This window comes from Notolabrus celidotus, chromosome 5, assembly GCF_009762535.1.
Source record: "Notolabrus celidotus isolate fNotCel1 chromosome 5, fNotCel1.pri, whole genome shotgun sequence".
NCBI classification, from domain to species: Eukaryota; Metazoa; Chordata; class Actinopteri; order Labriformes; family Labridae; genus Notolabrus; species Notolabrus celidotus.
The window spans coordinates 601,032-618,249 of record NC_048276.1 but is presented as its reverse complement, the minus strand read 5'-3'; the positions used below and the strand labels follow the sequence as shown (position 1 = coordinate 618,249).

At 39.0% G+C, this 17,218-nt stretch overlaps 1 protein-coding gene across 1 annotated transcript; it reads left to right on the top strand.

Annotated features, from left to right (window-relative positions):
- Positions 1 to 7,700: 7,700 nt before the first annotated feature.
- Positions 7,701 to 11,544, top strand: irf1b (interferon regulatory factor 1b). Its single transcript, XM_034684568.1, has 10 exons — positions 7,701 to 7,821; positions 8,416 to 8,508; positions 8,819 to 8,918; positions 9,000 to 9,167; positions 9,316 to 9,356; positions 9,525 to 9,657; positions 9,778 to 9,894; positions 10,026 to 10,045; positions 10,242 to 10,359; positions 10,799 to 11,544. Exons 2-10 carry the CDS (start codon positions 8,422 to 8,424, stop codon positions 10,897 to 10,899), a joined length of 885 nt encoding a protein of 294 aa, XP_034540459.1. The 5' UTR covers positions 7,701 to 7,821; positions 8,416 to 8,421; the 3' UTR covers positions 10,900 to 11,544.
- The last annotated feature ends 5,674 nt before the right edge of the window (positions 11,545 to 17,218 follow it).

The following is a 17,218-nucleotide window of genomic DNA, read 5'->3' as shown; positions in this document are numbered from 1 at the left end:
AAGGTCAGAGGTCAGGAAGGATAAGTAACAGAGATTAACTCTTCATGTGTTCCCCTCTCTGATTATAAATCAACTTCATTTACAGTTTCCTGCAGCACTTAGAGGCTAACACAGTCACTTACAGCTAAAGGTTAATGCTAAATTACACACTGTTAGAATGCTATCATGCTAATGGTAGGAAGTTATAGTATTTGCAGTACTCATCATCTGAAGTGAGCGTGTTAGCATGCTAACAGTCAAAGGAGGTATTTTATTTTGCAGATATTTGGACATAAATTACAATACAGGTGGAAAAAAATCATCTATTTACACACTGTTGGTGCAAGATGAGAAGTCAGTGGACCAGAGAATAACATGAAAAATACATGCTAAATTCAACATTAGTAATAATAATAAAAAATAATAATACAAATAATAAAAGAACATAAAACATCAATAGTTAAGAAATTTAAAACTGTAAAGATAAAAGTTTAAGATAAAAAAAAACATAAAAAAGAACAAAATATAAGTAATTAAAGTTATAATGATAATAATGATAATAATAATAATAATAATAATAATAATAATAATAATAATAATAATAATAGTAATAGTAATAAAAATATGACTTTTTGAAATTATTAATATTGTCAGATTAGTAAGGATAATAATAATGACATTTAATAAATACATAATATTTAAGAAATAATAAATACATAATAATAATAATAATTATTATTATTATTATTATTATTATTATTATTATTATTATTATTATTATTATTATTATTGTGCTTTTAGGCAAGATTGTGAGAGAGCCCACTCCCTTGACCGAAAAGCAACCCCACACATGAATGGTCTCAGGATGCTTCACTGTTGGCAAGAGACAGGACTGATGGTAGCGCTCACCTCGTCTTCTCCGAACAAGCCTTCCTCCAGATGCCCCAAACAATGGGAAAGAGGATTCATCAGAGAAAATGACTTTACCCCAGTCCTCAGCAGTCCAGTCCCTGTCCCTTCTGCAGAATATCAGTCTGTCCCTGATGTTTTTACTGGAGAGAAGTGGCTTCTTTGCTGCCCTCCTTGACACCAGGCCTTCCTCCAAAAGTCTTGGCCTCACTGTGCGTGCAGATGCACTCACACCTGCCTGCTGCCATTCCTGAGCAAGCTCTGCACTGGTGGTGGCCCGATCCCGCAGCTGTAACACCTTCAGGAGACGGTCCTGGCGCTTGCTGGACTTTCTTGGGCGCCCTGGAGCCTGTTTGGCAACAATTGAACCTCTCTCCTTGAAGTTCTTGATAATTGGATAGACGGTTGACTGAGGTGCAATCTCACTCGCTGCTATAAACTTCCCTGTTAGGCCCTTTTTGTGCAATGCAATGATGGCTGCACGTGTTTCCTTGCAGGTAACCATGGCTAACAGATGAGGAACAATGGTGTCATGCACCATCTTCCTTTTAAAGTGTCCAGTCACTCAATCATGACAGATTGATCGCCAGCCTTGTCCTCACCAACACCCACACCTGTGTTAATGTGTGTGACACCTGTGTGTCATTGAAATGATGTTAGCTGGTCCTTTTGTGGCAGGGCTGAAATGCAGTGGAAATGTGTTTTTGGTGATAAAGTTCATTTTCAAGGCAAAGAGGGACTTTGTAATTAATTGCAGTTGAGCTGATCACTCCTCATAACATTCTGGAGTATATGCAAATTACCATTATAAAAACTAAAACAGCAGACTTTGTGAAAATTAATAGTTGTGTCATTCTCAAAACTTTTGGCCATGACTGTAGATATCACCTCTGCTCCAGTAACATAACCCGGGTCACAGAGAGCAAACGATTATGTCACTCTCTATTCACAAAGGAAATAAAACCAAACAAACATAAAAAGCCTATCAGTGAGTTAGTCAGACACCTCTCCTTTCTTCACCTTAACATGTGTTTCAAAAAGTTTTATAACACCGGAGATAAGAAACAAGACTTCACTCTGACCCAGTGACCCTCTGAACCTGATGTCTTCTGCTGTTCCGGATTCAACACAGCGTTAACCGTAACCTGATAACCAGAGGTGTGCAAGCATGAAACTGTCATAAAACTTTATACAGGAGACAGAGTTTATAAGAGTTTACACAAAGCACCAACACAGATACAGACGGATTAGAAGAAGGATAAAGAAGTATGTTATTTTGATTTTACATTAGAGCTGCTCTGACCAGCTTCAGTTAAACAGAGACCGTCTCTCCTCTCAGGGACTTTAAAGTCTGTTTTTTTACACTTTATTGAGACGATAGGACAGAAACAGAGACAGAGACAGAGATATAGACAGAGACAGGGACAGAGACAGAGACAGAGACAGAGACAGAGACAGAGATATAGACAGACACAGAGACAGAGACAGAGACAGAGACAGAGACAGAGACAGGACAGAGACAGAGACAGAGACAGAGACAGAGACAGAGTCAGACACAGAGACAGGGACAGAGACACAGACAGAGACAGAGACAGGACAGAGACAGAGACAGAGACAGAGACAGAGAAAGAGACAGAGACAGGGACAGGGACAGGCACAGAGAAAGACGCAGAGACAGAGACAGAGATAGGGACAGGGACAGGAACAGAGACAGAGACAGAGACAGAGACAGAGACAGGGACAGAAACAGAGACAGAGACAGAGACAGAGACAGAGACAGAGACAGAGACAGGGACAGACACAGAGACAGACGCAGAGACAGAGACAGAGATAGGGACAGAGACAGAGACAGAGACAGAGACAGAGACAGGGACAGAGACAGAGACAGAGACAGAGACAGAGACAGAGACAGAGACAGACGCAGAGACAGAGACAGAGAAAAGGACAGGGACAGGAACAGAGACAGAGACAGAGACAGACGCAGAGACAGGGACAGACACAGAGACAGACGCAGAGACAGAGACAGAGACAGAGACAGAGACAGACGCAGAGACAGAGACAGAGATAGGGACAGAGACAGAGACAGAGACAGAGACAGAGACAGGGACAGAGACAGAGACAGAGACAGAGACAGAGACAGACGCAGAGACAGAGACAGAGAAAAGGAAAGGGACAGGAACAGAGACAGAGACAGACGCAGAGACAGAGACAGAGATAAGGACAGGGACAGGAACAGGGACAGAGACAGAGACAGACGCAGAGACAGAGACAGAGATAAGGACAGGGACAGGAACAGGGACAGAGAGAGAGACAGAGACGGAGACTTTTTTAAAGGTTCCTCTGCTTAGAGTCTGCTCTCCACCAACATGAGACAGATAAAAGAGGAGATATTGAGACTTTTAAACATAAACTATTATAACTACATTTATTCAGTCTGGCTTGTATGTAGGGTTAACAATTTTATTACTTACCTTTGACTATTATATTTATTTTAACGCTTTATTTATTTAATCAATTTTAACTGGTTATTTTATTTTCTATGTATCTAATTTTTTTTTTATTTATCTGCTCTACTCTCATCCTTACCCTTTTAAATGTATTTATTTTAACTGTTTATATTCTTAATATTAATTTGATGCTTAAACTTATTTCAATCACACATTGTATTGTTGTTGTTGTGCATTAGTCTCTATTTTAAAATCCATTTCTGTTTCTTTAAATGTCTAAATGCCTCTTTCTTATTTTCAATCTCTGTAAAGCTCTTTGAACTGCATCTGATTTGTATGAAAGGTGCTCTATAAATAAAGCTTGATTGATTGAAAACACAAACTGATGAATTTCTCTGAGATGTTATAATGTAATCACTGTTTGAAAGTTGTTTGTAGCCATTAGTTCTTCAAATAAATGATCAGTGTGTTATTTCCAACTCTACCTGCTGTTGTTGAAACATCTCAGTCAAAACTAGTAATGATGCTCTCTGGAATCTGTCATTGTGTTGCAGTTCAATCAGACAGTAACACATTTCCACTGTTGGCCTGTAGTGGGAGCTAAACCTCAGAGCACTGGTGTTACAGTGTGTGCACACAGCAGCAGCAGCAAGCAGCAGGCTGTGAGGGTGAAACCTGCAGGGATGGTGAAATGAATAAGTGACAGGCGTGAGGAAAGTCTGTGTCATCAGTGGAAACTTGACTTGTTCCCTCATGTCTCTAAACTTTACACAAGTTGTGAATCCCACAGCAATAAAATTATTTTTAGCATTCTTTTCAGCAGCTTTGTTTACCTGCCGCTCATCCAACCTCCAACCACACCCAATTATCATAATCATTTTTTCCACCCTTCATATTCACTTATTTCTTGGAATCAAAGGATCGTGTAGGAAGATAAGTCAAAGGGTCAGGACGTCAACGTGGGAGAACAATCAAACCCTGATAGAGATTATCAATGAGACATTTATTACTTAAAGACAATAAACTTTTATTGCATTTTTTGGAGGTGAGATAGTTTCAAACCAGTCCAATCAAGCCTTAAAAGTTTAAATCATCATTAAGAAATTGATCAATGAGTGATTTATTCAAGCGCCTGAATTGGCAGGGGAGTTTTGGGAGTGTTGGAAAATATTTCTGAGTTAACAAAGAGAATGGATTTCAACTTCCTGATTTTACATGAAGGTTATTTTATTTTACTTGATTTTAACTGTTTAAAAATATATAGATTTTAAAATAATTGTTTTCCTTAGAGTCATTTAATGGAATTTTAAATCTTTTAAAATATGTTTTATTTCTTTATCTTACCTTGTGTGATTTTATGTAACCTTTGAAAAGTGCTCTAAAATTTAAATTATTATTATTATTATTATTATTATTATTATTATTATTAATAATAATAATAATAATAATAATAATTATTATTATTATTAATTATTATTAATTATTATTATTATTATTATTATTTATTATTTATTATTATTATTATTATTATTATTATTAATAACAGTGAGTAATGGCCAATTATCAAATAAAGAAAGAAAATAATACAATTAAATAAATAAATGAAAATTATTAAAGAAATAAATAATAATAATAATTTAGCTGATCAGGTTAAAACAAGTTGTAACTGTAACAAATTGGACTTTTCAGACTAAATTCCCCCAAAATTCACATCAGACTGTGTACAGTTAGATATCCTGCCCTGCATGTTGAGCCCCCCTCTGCCTCCCCCTCCCCACATCCTGCATGAGGTCGCAGAGCAAACACACACTAACTAACAGCTTCAAGCTGATCCAGTGTCAGTGAGCTGTCAAGGCAGATGGTCCAGGGGGAGGTTGGATGCTCAAGCCGCTTGCCTCATTGCAAAGCCTCAAATTACTGTCTTAACCTTACAGGTGGCCTAAATAATCTGAGTTACTATCACTGCAAGCACAGGGCATGATACATGCTCAGGAACGTGAAAGCACCAAACACCAGAATCTGGTTAGATCAAATAAAGGAAGATTGAAGGTGCAGGAAAGCTAAAGTAGGCTGGTGTCACTATATCGTATTTTAGCGCTGTGTTTGAATGTTAATGAATATAAATCCACATGAGTGAGTCTCTTAAACTTGCTGTATAGTGGCCTCAACTTTTCTTGGCACATGAAATGAGGATACATCTGTCAGTGATGTTTATAAAAACAAACTCTACACCTTTGCTGGTTCAGCCTGCATGCATCACTGGAGAAAACCAAGTCAAATCAACAATAACAATCAAGTTTGTTTATCTTCCTCAGATTCATCCTGCAGCCACAATCATCAATCAATCAATCAATCAATCAATCAATCAATCAATCAATCAATCAATCAATCAATCAATCAATCAATCAAACTTTATTTATAAAGCACTTTTCATACAATGACATTGTAACACAAAGTGCTGGACATAAAAACAACTTTAAATGGAATAAATTAAGAAAAAGATCCCAACCCCAGCCCTGACCCCAAACCCACCCCACAATCCTAAAGTTAAGAACACAATATATGCAACAATAATAATAAAAACAATACAAAATAAAACAAACAAATAAATAAATGAAAAGTAAAAAAGTTGCTGCACAAACTGAGGAAACACTGCCATGATATCTTAATGAGGAAACACAGGAGGTAAAATAAGATGTTAAAACTCAACATAGGAACTTAAACTCACCAAACTAAAATACATTTCTAAGATAATAAAACACTAAAATATTAAACCATTACAAGAAAATAAGATGCCATATTTAAAATAAATAAATAAATAAATAAAACTGTTCTAAGACAAAGGGGGTCCACACTCAAATGTTGGGGTGCTGCACAATGCCTTTTATAATCATGTCCAGTGTGAGCAGGCACAAGCAGGCTTTGAATAAACCCCTCACATGTGTGATGCCAGTTCACTAACTTCCTGTAAAACACACATTTCTCTCTCCACACTTATCTCACACACCAGCAGGGAGTCTGTTTACCCCATTAACAGTTTGAATGGACATCAGGATGGCAATCCCCCAATTTCTGTTTTCTTTCTGTCTTTCATGGGAAAACCCAGCAGAGAAAACTCCCTGAGATCCCTCCCAGAGGCGCGTGTGAGGGGCACATCACAACCAGCAGAGCGCGGGGTGAGCAGTGCGCATGCTCACCACGCGGGAAGTCCCTGGATTGACAGCAGAAGCTGGTGGCAATCACAACTTTCACGTGGGGTTTCCCAAAACTCACATGAAGGTATCGAGCCATGTGTGTCCATGTTTTAAATAAACCTCTGGAGGTTGTTAGAATAAAATGAAGATGTGGTTCAGAATATGGAATAAAATATAAATAAATTATCCTCATGTTCATTCACTCCACATGCATTCCTCAGTCTGCTCAGTCTGTGTGCTCTCAGAGAATTAACCTCCACAGACTCAAACAGTGTGTGTGTGTTTGTTTGTGTGTTTGTGTGTGTGTGTGTGTGTAAAAGGCTCTGCAGCCTGTCTCACTCAGGTCTCACTCAACCCTCTGGCTGCTGCTTCCGCGTTGCATGCCTCTGTCCTGCTGTGTCATCACTGCATGGCCCACATTCACGCCTGTACAACACTGCCTCTAGTGGTGACAGAGCAGACCATTTATAGGAAATCGTGGACTTCTTGACAGGCTGCTGTTTACACTAAAGGGCTGGTCTCTGGTCTCATGCACATGGTTATCATGCCCTGCACTTTGTCGTGTTGTGTGAATGTGGGTGTGTGCGTGGGATTGTGTGTGTGCATATGTGCAGGTGGTTAAGTACAGTGAGTGTGTTTTTTTTAGGGTTTATTGTTATAGTTTAACTATTTTATAACTTTAATAAAGAACTCTTTGCACACACTGCAAATTTATTTCACTGATTCTAACACTTCTAAAAACAAAACATGAAAAATATTAATATATTATATATCTTATTAATATTAAATACAGAATATGATGCATAAAATAATGTTTTATATGAAATATATCATAACCTGTTATCATTCTTCCCTATTAAATGTCATTTGCAAACACAATAAGTCTGCAAACTGCACACTTCCCCAGACTACATGAAAACAGGGACCCACAAATCCTCCCAGGTCTGTCTGAGACCCCTCTACGTACAGTAAACCACCTGGACCGGCCCTGTTATTGTGAACTTCCGCCTTGCTTTTAGCAGCGTGATTTCTCGGAAACGGGCTCCTTCTTTCAACGGGGACTGTGGCGCATGCGCAGTTGCTCTTTTTTCATACAGCGGCTGCGTGCCCAGCCGGGGAAAACCCACATCAGAGCGTAGACCTATATAAATCGTGCGACTGATCACTCTGCACCCACTTCTGATCGAGACAGAGTCTAGAGAGGATAACTCACTGAGGAAGGGAAGCTTCTGTGGAGCAAACTTTAACTAAACGGACTATTCTTGTGCATTTTCAACTCTTAAGCAAAGTCTGTAAGTATGAGGACTTATTTTAATACTTCTTTTATTCAGGCTGCCTCTTATTCATATATTTATATTTAAATATAACTGCTGTAAGAAGCGTTTTGAGCCTCTTTAAAGCGATATTGAAGAGATGTGCAGGTAGATAAAGGAGTTATTAATAAATACTTGTATTTTTTTCACTTTTATGCATGATCATTTTTGTTTATACATCGTGCATTCATTGAATACAAGTGTCTGCAGAGGAGTTAATTTATAAGTTATTGTAATTTCTTTAATTTGACACATTCAGGAGATTTCCTGCTGAGAAACAAAAACAAGCGGCTCATCTTTTCAACAATAAGTCAACCTCATGAGCGCATGAAGTGTAATAGTCCAGTCAGGAAGTGTTTTAGGGGGTCTGTCGTGGTCTCAGTGAGCAGACTCCAACACGTCCACGCCCCCATCTCTTGTGCGCCCTCATGCCCCGGCCGTGAACTCAGCACCGAGCAGCCAATCCAAGCCGGGGCAGATGTGGGAGTCAAGTTTCTGTCACTTCTGTAAATCACACATGAGAGTAGTCTAATGACTCTGTCCTCTCTTCTTCTTCTGCTGCTGCGTTTTTAGGCAAACATGCCTGTGTCAAGGATGAGGATGAGGCCATGGCTGGAGAAGATGATCGAGTCCCATACCATCTCAGGTCTTACCTGGGTGGACAAGGTAAGAGGCTTTATCAGTTCATTCTGCAACACTGCTTAGTAACATGCGAGTACAGTGAGATGAGTGCTGCATCTGTTACAGGCGATAGGGAAGTGCAGATCTCTGCAGGACTGACTTCAGTCTCACTAGTTCATATTTGCATAGAGCTCGAGTAGTGATGCAATGCAAATAACCGTTAAGAGTGGCCACAAACATTGGACTCATTTTGAAAAGCAAAATAAAGTGTCCTCCTGTGTTTACTCATTACTCACAGTCGTGAGTGTGTGCTCAGCCTCATTGCAACTGAAGTATTTCCTCTGATTCCTCTCAGGATAAGACGATGTTCTCCATTCCCTGGAAGCATGCCGCCCGGCACGGCTGGGAGGTGGACAAGGATGCTTGTCTTTTCAAAAAATGGGCCGTCCACACAGGTGAGCGAGCGAGAGCACACATCATAAAGAAACACACGTTATCATGCTTTGGATGAAGACTAAACAAAATGCTCTTTGCAGGAAAATACACCGAAGGTCAGAGCTCTGACCCAAAGACATGGAAGGCAAACTTCCGCTGTGCGATGAACTCGCTGCCTGACATCGAGGAGGTGAAAGACAGAAGCATTAACAAAGGCCACCAAGCTGTGCGCGTCTTCAGGATGTTACCCCCCACACCTAAATCGAGAGGTGAGACAACTGACAGGAAGTGAGCGCGCACTCATGTTAATACGTGAGGCGTGCAGCATCGAGGAGCTGCTGAGCTTTTTGTTTGTCTGCTCTGAATCCCGCCACTTTATGACGTCTAATCATCACCTCTCTTCTCTTGTCTGCACAGATAAACGCTGCAAAGCAAAGGAAGCGGGCTCCAGGAAGAAGGTGAATACCACACTGATGTTTACATTTCATGTTGTAACTTCTCACACGGTCTGAGGCTTTAAGTCACACCACAGCAACATCATAATTAGAGCACTGGAGAAGTTCTGAGACTGAACACTGAAGAGGTTTCCTGAATCTAACCTCACGTGACCTTTTATGTCTCTGCAGACTTCACAGATCAAGATGGAGGAAGACGAGGATTACAGCGACACCCAGTCCCCCATGAACGAGTCGGCGAATGAAGACACACAGTCCACTCAGGAGAGCACGGTGGACAGCACGGTGCACACAGATCAGCAAGGTGAGGGAGGAAGAATAAACATGTGCAGTATATGATCACACAGATGTTTTCCATCAATCTTCACTCAAAGTTGAAACTCTGATTAATTCTAACTTCTATGATTGGCCTTGTTTTTTGCAGATTTAGCGTGTGTGTCGCCCTCTGAAGTTCCAGACTGGTCCTTCTCTGTCGAGATCGGGAATGAGAGCTTTCCAAACTTCCCACACAGATTTGAAGTCTCACCTGAACACGACCCCGGTAAGACAACGACACACACTGCACAAAACAAAGTGGAATAAATGAAGTTAAATCAGATATATCTCTGCCAAACTGTTATACTCATGTCCCCTCCTTCTTTCTCTCCCTCTGTCTTCGCTGTGATCTTCCAGACTACGACAACATCATCGAGGTAAGCATCGCTTTAGAGATCTACTTCCACTAGCATGCATTTTTCATTGACAGGAAAACCCATGTTTGTCTTATTCTGCCCATTTGGCTTGTGTAATTATACCCCCAACATTACTGTCACATAGTGTTTGATGTGGGACAAACTCCCAGTTGTGCAAAGTATGATAGCCATACTTAGTCCAGTGTTGCTCTTTCAGATTTGCCAGCAACTGGAGAAAGAAACAAACATGATGTCGAGCAGTTTAGACGACACGGGGTTCCTGAGCAATGAAGCATGCACCAGTCCAGGGAGCCAATGGAGCGAATCCTCCTCAGGTAAATGCTGCTGTTGATGCAATCAATCTGCAACACATATTGCATGTTGGACATGAGTCGGTTTGAGAGTACAGAGGCAGATTTTCTGCAAGTTAAACACGTCCTGGTCACTAAAGCAGAATAATAGAGGACAGCCCGTTCAGAAAGGACATGTAGCTTTAGCTGAAATTAAAAGGATATAACATTATTAGTATTGATTCTTAAAGTTAAGTCACGCCAAACTTATTTTAGGGCGACTCTAGCAAAGTTAGATTTCATATCTGTAAAATAAAGCGACCTAAGAGAGACAGAAAGGTCAGAAATATCATCACCTTCAGTCACCTGGCAAGTCCTACATCTCCCATCATGCCTCTGCATTTCACTTCCTGTTTAATCAAACTTTGCACAACAGTATCAAACTCCACGATGCTAACCTCGGTTTCCTCTCTTTGTCTTACAGTCGAAGAGCTAGACGAGCTCCCGCAGTACACAGTTCTGGGCTCAGGCTTCCTCAGCCCCACAGACGACATCTGGAACAGCTTCTGCTCCCCCATGTACTGAGTCAGGACGGGACAGGACGGTGCTTTGTCGCTTTGGACTTTTACAGAGCTTGTCCTAACTGCTCCACTTGTACAGACCCTTCTTTCAGCTGACACAACCATCCTCTTCATCCTCATCATCGGCGTCATCCCTCCACACCGTGATGGGTGGTGTCCTCATTTTAAGCTAAAACACGGCCCTCCTGCTTCCCCCCGTTTGGTGCCTTGTGTTGCCCCGTGAGAGCGTCCCTCCTCATCCTCCTGAACCTTTCTGTGAATCTCAGAGAAGCTATGAAGTGCACTGCTGTTTGTATTTATTGTTTTTGGCTGGTTCAAGGCATCCCATTTATCTGACAGTACAACATATATGTCAAACTCATGCAGGAATAACATGGGGTCACACACTCATTAACACATAGCAGGTAGTTTAAAGCTACCTCCACATGCATACATGATCATATCCAGATAGATTTGTCAGGTAGTACCAAGTTATCCCATATCTGTTCCTCCGTTATGTGCCATACTTAAAGTTTGAGATCTTCTCACTGTTGGTGAAGTCTCTATGTCAGAATCATGTTGCTTGTTTGTAGCTTGAAGCAAAATGTAAATATGTAAATATTTTTCTTGTTTTTTTTTCTAAGAAAATAAAAATAACTTTGTGAAAGAATATGACTTTATCTTTGACACAAGAGCTGAAACACTTTTTCCTCCCTGGTGAATTGGAAAATAACAAATTGTCTCAGTTATAATAATATAATAACTTTATTATATAACACTTTAAAACAATGTTACATTTAGACAAGATGAGTGCTTAGAAATTCTAACAATTCAAAACTAAATATAATGCAAAATATTAGAATAAGAAATGCAAATTAAACAGAATAAGTGATGAAACAGTAGATAATAAATCAATGTTAAAGAGGTTTAAATAAATAATAATTAAAGATAAATAAAGGCATTAAAGGAAATAGAAGATGACATTACATCAGATAATATAGAAAAACAGATGCAAACAAGCTCCAGCCAGTCTTATTCATACCTTTTGGTCATGTCCAAACCTCAAAACATTCTGGTCTGCAATGTTTGATGTATACTCAGAGCTTATAGGTCAAACTATCACACCGTGTCCTTTCTGGGTCTTTTTGGGGTGCAATCGGGGGAACTCACTCTGACTAAAGTGCAGTTGAGTCGTATAGCCTACTCAGCCCTTCTTGCGAGGCGTCTCATTCTCTTGAATTGGAAGAGTGACCGTCCTCCTACTTTCAGCAGGTGGATTTGTGAGGTGATGTACTTTCTCAAATCGAAAAGATAAGACACTACGGAGATCACTGGGAAATTTGATACAATATGGTATCCTTTTATTCCTATGTGGAACGATTGACAGTGCCGCTTAACGGATAAAAGGGGTATGGCCTCTGTAAAAATCACCAACTCTGCAATCTGGTGCACTTTTTAATTTATTTTTATGTAATTTATTTATATATTCTCCTTTAAATTGTTATTGTCTTTATTTTGCTTTTTGTTTTCTAATATCATTTTGTCTTGGCTGTCCAGTGACTGGAAGCCAGTTGTATTTAATTTTGTCAGGTTTTCTCTTTATTATTTCTGTACTGTCTTTGTTGTATTTGTCTGTCTGTATGGAAAAATTCAATAAATACACCATGACTTAGATAATATAGAAAAGGATAGATTAAAAACATTAAGATAATAAATGAAAAAAATAAACATAAAACAAGAAAGAGTCACATAAAATTAAATACAACTAATTAGTAAAAAAAAAAAAAAAAAATTAGTAAATAAAGACATTAAAGGACAATAAAGAAGAAGCTCACTTCACATCAGAGAAAACAGAAAAGGAAAGATTAAGAACATTAAAATAATAAATAAAAAAATAATAATAATCAAATAAAATGTTCTATAATTAATGAGATGAATGAATAAATAGAATACAAATAAAAATAACAATAAAAAACAGTTAAAAGGATGAAGTCACAAAGAAGCCAGTCTGTAAAAGTGAGATTTTAAAGATGTCACTGATTCTGTCGAGCTGTTGAACCTGGAAAATCAATCTTCTTTTTAAACTTACACATCCATAATAAAAGTTTAATTCAAGTTACATCTTTGCCAAAGAAAAAACAACCATTACTACTACTTTAAAGTTTATAGCAGGATTTTCTTTCCTGTAAAAGTACCTTATGACCTCTTTGTATTTTATTTATCCTTTAGTTTAACATCAAGGACCCTGAGACAGAGGTCTCTCTTTCAGGGGAGTCCTGCAGCAGCACAATTAATACAATTAACAAAACAAAAACACATAAACACAGTTAGAAATAGTCACAGATACATCAACAGCACATCCATTCCTGCAAACCCAAACGTTTCTCTAAGCAGCTCGGACACAAAGCGTCAGAAGATATCAGAGAGGGGAGTTTAGCTGTCATTTGAAAGTTATTCCATATAACTGGAGCAGAAGCAGTCAGTTCTAACCCTCTGTGTTTATGAAGTAATCCAGTTTTGAGATCTATCTTTGAGATAAATGAATGGTTTGTCCCAGTCTTCCCTGGCCTCAGAGAGAGAACGAGGGGCGTGTCTTCATGTTGTGCTTGATAACAAAGACTTGGATGCATTCGTCTAAACATCGTGTTTCCACATTGACTGTCCCGAGAAAACGAAACCTTCACACTGCAGAAGTTTGTATTCTTGCATAAAGTGTAAAAAGAACTTTGCATGTACAACCTTTCATTTTCTAAAGACTCATTATATACAGATTTTAATACTGACCCTGCAAATCACTACACTGTTGTTGGGAGGTGTAGATTTTCAGGCTCGGCATGTTGATAAAGACCTGTTTTGCATTTTGAGTTGTGCTTGTAAGGAAGTCACTACGAGGCGTTGGTTGCTTCCGGATCCTCCCACAATACAGGAGAGGATCCATTTAGTAAATTACATTTATGCTATGGAAAGGATTACTTCCTGTTTGCAACTTCAGAATATTTATTAAACTTAAAGGACAAAACGGACGAAATCTGTCTTATCTTATCTTAATTACATGTTCTCCTCGGACTCTTTCCAAACAGAGCAAGTCTAAACCGTCCTCTGTGTTCTATTATTCACAAAGACTCAACAGCAAGACCGGATCAGATCCAGTCCCATCTTACAGACAGGACTCAGTCTGATCTCATCTTAATGCACCATGAGCAGAGCACTTTGCAGCATTTAGACACACATCTGCTGAGACCGTGTTGGAGAGAGGGATAGAGGGAGATGAAGAGAGAGAGAGAGATGATAGTGGGGAGACGGATAGTAGTAGTTGTAGCAGCTGGAGTCTGGACCACGTCCACAGCAGCAGAGATCCAGAGGAACCTACGAGACAAGGGAGCTCAGGGACTCCAGAAAGGTCTATGGTTAGGAACTTTAATGGGACAGGAAGAGTCAAACGAAGAGACAGGCAGAGAGAGGAGAGAGAGGGAAAGACAGGATCCCAGTGTGTCAGTCTAAGCCTATAGCAGCATAACTAAGAGCTGGTCCAAGCCTGATCCAGCTCTAACTCTAAGCTTTATCTAAAATTAAATAAATAACACCCTCAGAGTCATTCATGTAGCACTTGTATAGAATCTCTTTCTTGTGTTATGTTCAGAATGGATACATCCTTGAAGATATCAGTTAAAACCTGGTTTTGGTCTAATCTGGTCTTCATTAAGCACTAAGAGTTACAGGTCTGCATGGTCATAATCTGTTCCTTGTCTCCAGAGAGCTCACTAAGAATCTATCCTTCCTGTCTCGTAGCACAGAGCTCTGTCCATTCAGGATGAACACAAGAGGACAAATACAGACAGAGGACGGCTCAGTGGTTACAGCAAGTATTCTTCTTCAAGGTGAGGTTATTAAAAATCATATCCAAATCTGGGGCAAATAAAAAAGCCTCCAGGAAAGCAGCCGAACAATACAACAAAGGAGGCGGACGTGTCTGATCAGAGCTGTGGAAACTGCTCGGCTGTGTTTGTTGGATGGAGGAGGACACACTACTCAACAGTGTGTCTGTGACTCCGTGGATGTGTTGCTCTGTTTCCTGCGTCTCTGCATGGCGCCTGCACTGTCTTGGCATTGCTTTGTTTTGTGGTTGCTTTATAGTTAGTCTGATTCTGCAGATAATCTGTCACTGATCAATGCATACGGTATGTAGTTAGATTATTCTCATAACTGTGGCTGAATCAAGACAGGATTCTAAAGAGTATTCTTCTGCAGCTGCTGTTCCCTCCACAAACATGAAGCTGGCAGACGACACTGAACATGAGCAGATTCTTTTCATTCATGTCGTGACTCTCTTCAGGTTTGTCCAGGTGTGTGCAGCTTCCTGTAATCTGGACCTGTTGATCCACTTAAGAAATAAAAACACAACCATTCACAGGTGATGATACTTTCTAATGAAAGCATGCATTCTTCTTCTTATTGTGTATATAATAATGAAACCTCTTCACAGTGTATCAGATGTCATCAGGGTGTGTGTATTATTATTATTATTATGACTATTATTATTAAATATTGGGGCTTAAAAACATTTGTAGTTTAGACTATAATTTAATGTCACGTTATATTCATTTTAATATTATATTGCTTTATTTAAAGGTGACATATCATGCAAAATGGACTTTTTAATGGTTCTCTCCCTGAAATCTGTGTCCCTGTCTACAAACCCCCCGAGAATGAAAAGAATCCATTCTGCCCCTGTTCTGATTTCTCCACCTTTCTGTAAATGTGTGCTGAAACCAGCCGTTTCAGACTTCAGTGTTTTTCATACGTCACAACGCCATCCGGTCTGTAACAGGAAGTCAGAGCTCGGAGCTTGTTCAGCCCATAGACTGTATAAAATACAACTCAACCCCCTCCTCCGTTTTTCATTCCCTGCACACATGTGTGCTAACAAGGAGCTTAGGAGGGAGGCATGCTAGTTGTAGGCTGTCTTAATAAACACAAAGGTCGCTTTGACTCCCCACGTCTGCGGATTTGAAGATCTAGTGGATGATTTTTATTTATCATGGATAAGTGCTAGCGCTAATTAGCATAGCCACATAGCTAGATGTTTGTAGCTGTGTACCAAGACACACGTCGACATGCTGACAAATAAAACAACAAGAAACACTAAATCTGTGACCAATGGTTCAGAAAGGTCCTGCTGCAGGCGCCTCTCCGTCAGGATCAGATTCTGGATCAGATTCAGAGGGTTGAAGTAACGCGGGTCTCTGAGCAGCCGTGTATATTCAGCCAACATGTAAACATTAGATCAACGTGCCGGACAGCCGAGGCCACACCCACTTCCTGAGGGGGCGTGGTCAGAGAGAAAACAGCCTGTTCTGAGGAGGGCTGAAGAAGAGGGTTTTTCAGGCAGACCAGAATCTGATTTCAAAGTGTTTTTTTGAGCATAAACTTTAAAGCCATGTTTTGGGGACCTCTTAGACCAATATATGTTGATGAAAAAAGCGTGATATGTCACCTTTAAAATATATTCCAACATTTGAATATTTATATTAGTGGGGTTGTGATAGGTGAGTAATTTAATACTTTTATATTCTATAAAAACCATCGGTTCAAACATTATTTTGGAAAATTACAAAAAAAAAAATGACAAGGGTACCAATTTTATTTTGCACATAATGTTTCTTATTATTATTATTATTATTATTACTATTATTATCATCATCAAGGATTGTGGCTTAAAACATTTTTAGTATTATTTTAATGTCACTTAATATCTAATTTAATATTCTATTGTTTTATTTTTTAAATCTACAATTATTATTATACAGCATTTACTATTTTTAGGGCTTCTATTTATCATAAACCTTTATCTTTTTATCTTTTTTATTGTTTTAAATATTTGTTTTATCTTTTATTTACATAATTATCAAACATTTCCCTTTGTTGTATATTTATATAAATTTAATTGTATAACTCTCTACTTCTAAATCCATTCTCTTTTAAATTTAAACATTATATATTTATTTTAATTAAAGGAGCTTTATAAAAAAAGCTTATTGGTTGATTGATTGATTGATTGATTGATTGATTGATTGATTGATTGATTGATTGATTGATTGATTGATTGGTCAGAGGTTTAATAAGTAACTCCTTTAATACGACTCTGAGAGACACAGTTGTTCTGAACTCTGACCTTTTTTACACTCTGTCTCTGAGGGCATGTTAATAAGACATATGTAGTTTTTGGTGGATGACACTATGTGGGGAAACCTGCTTTTGTCTTCCAACATAAAGAGACAGAGCAGTCTGAGAACTTTGAGGAGCTTGAAGTCGGTTCTCAGGTCGAGATGGAGAGTAAAGTGGTC

What these genes read in the sequence shown, in the direction of transcription:
- irf1b (XM_034684568.1), top strand. Translation starts at nt 8,422, where the DNA reads ATGCCTGTGTCAAGGATGAGGATGAGGCCATGGCTGGAGAAGATGATC. An exon ending in AAAATGGGCCGTCCACACAG is followed by an intron (nt 8,919 to 8,999) that starts GTGAGCGAGCGA and finishes TGCTCTTTGCAG; the next exon opens with GAAAATACACCGAAGGTCAG. An exon ending in CTCACCTGAACACGACCCCG is followed by an intron (nt 9,895 to 10,025) that starts GTAAGACAACGA and finishes GTGATCTTCCAG; the next exon opens with ACTACGACAACATCATCGAG.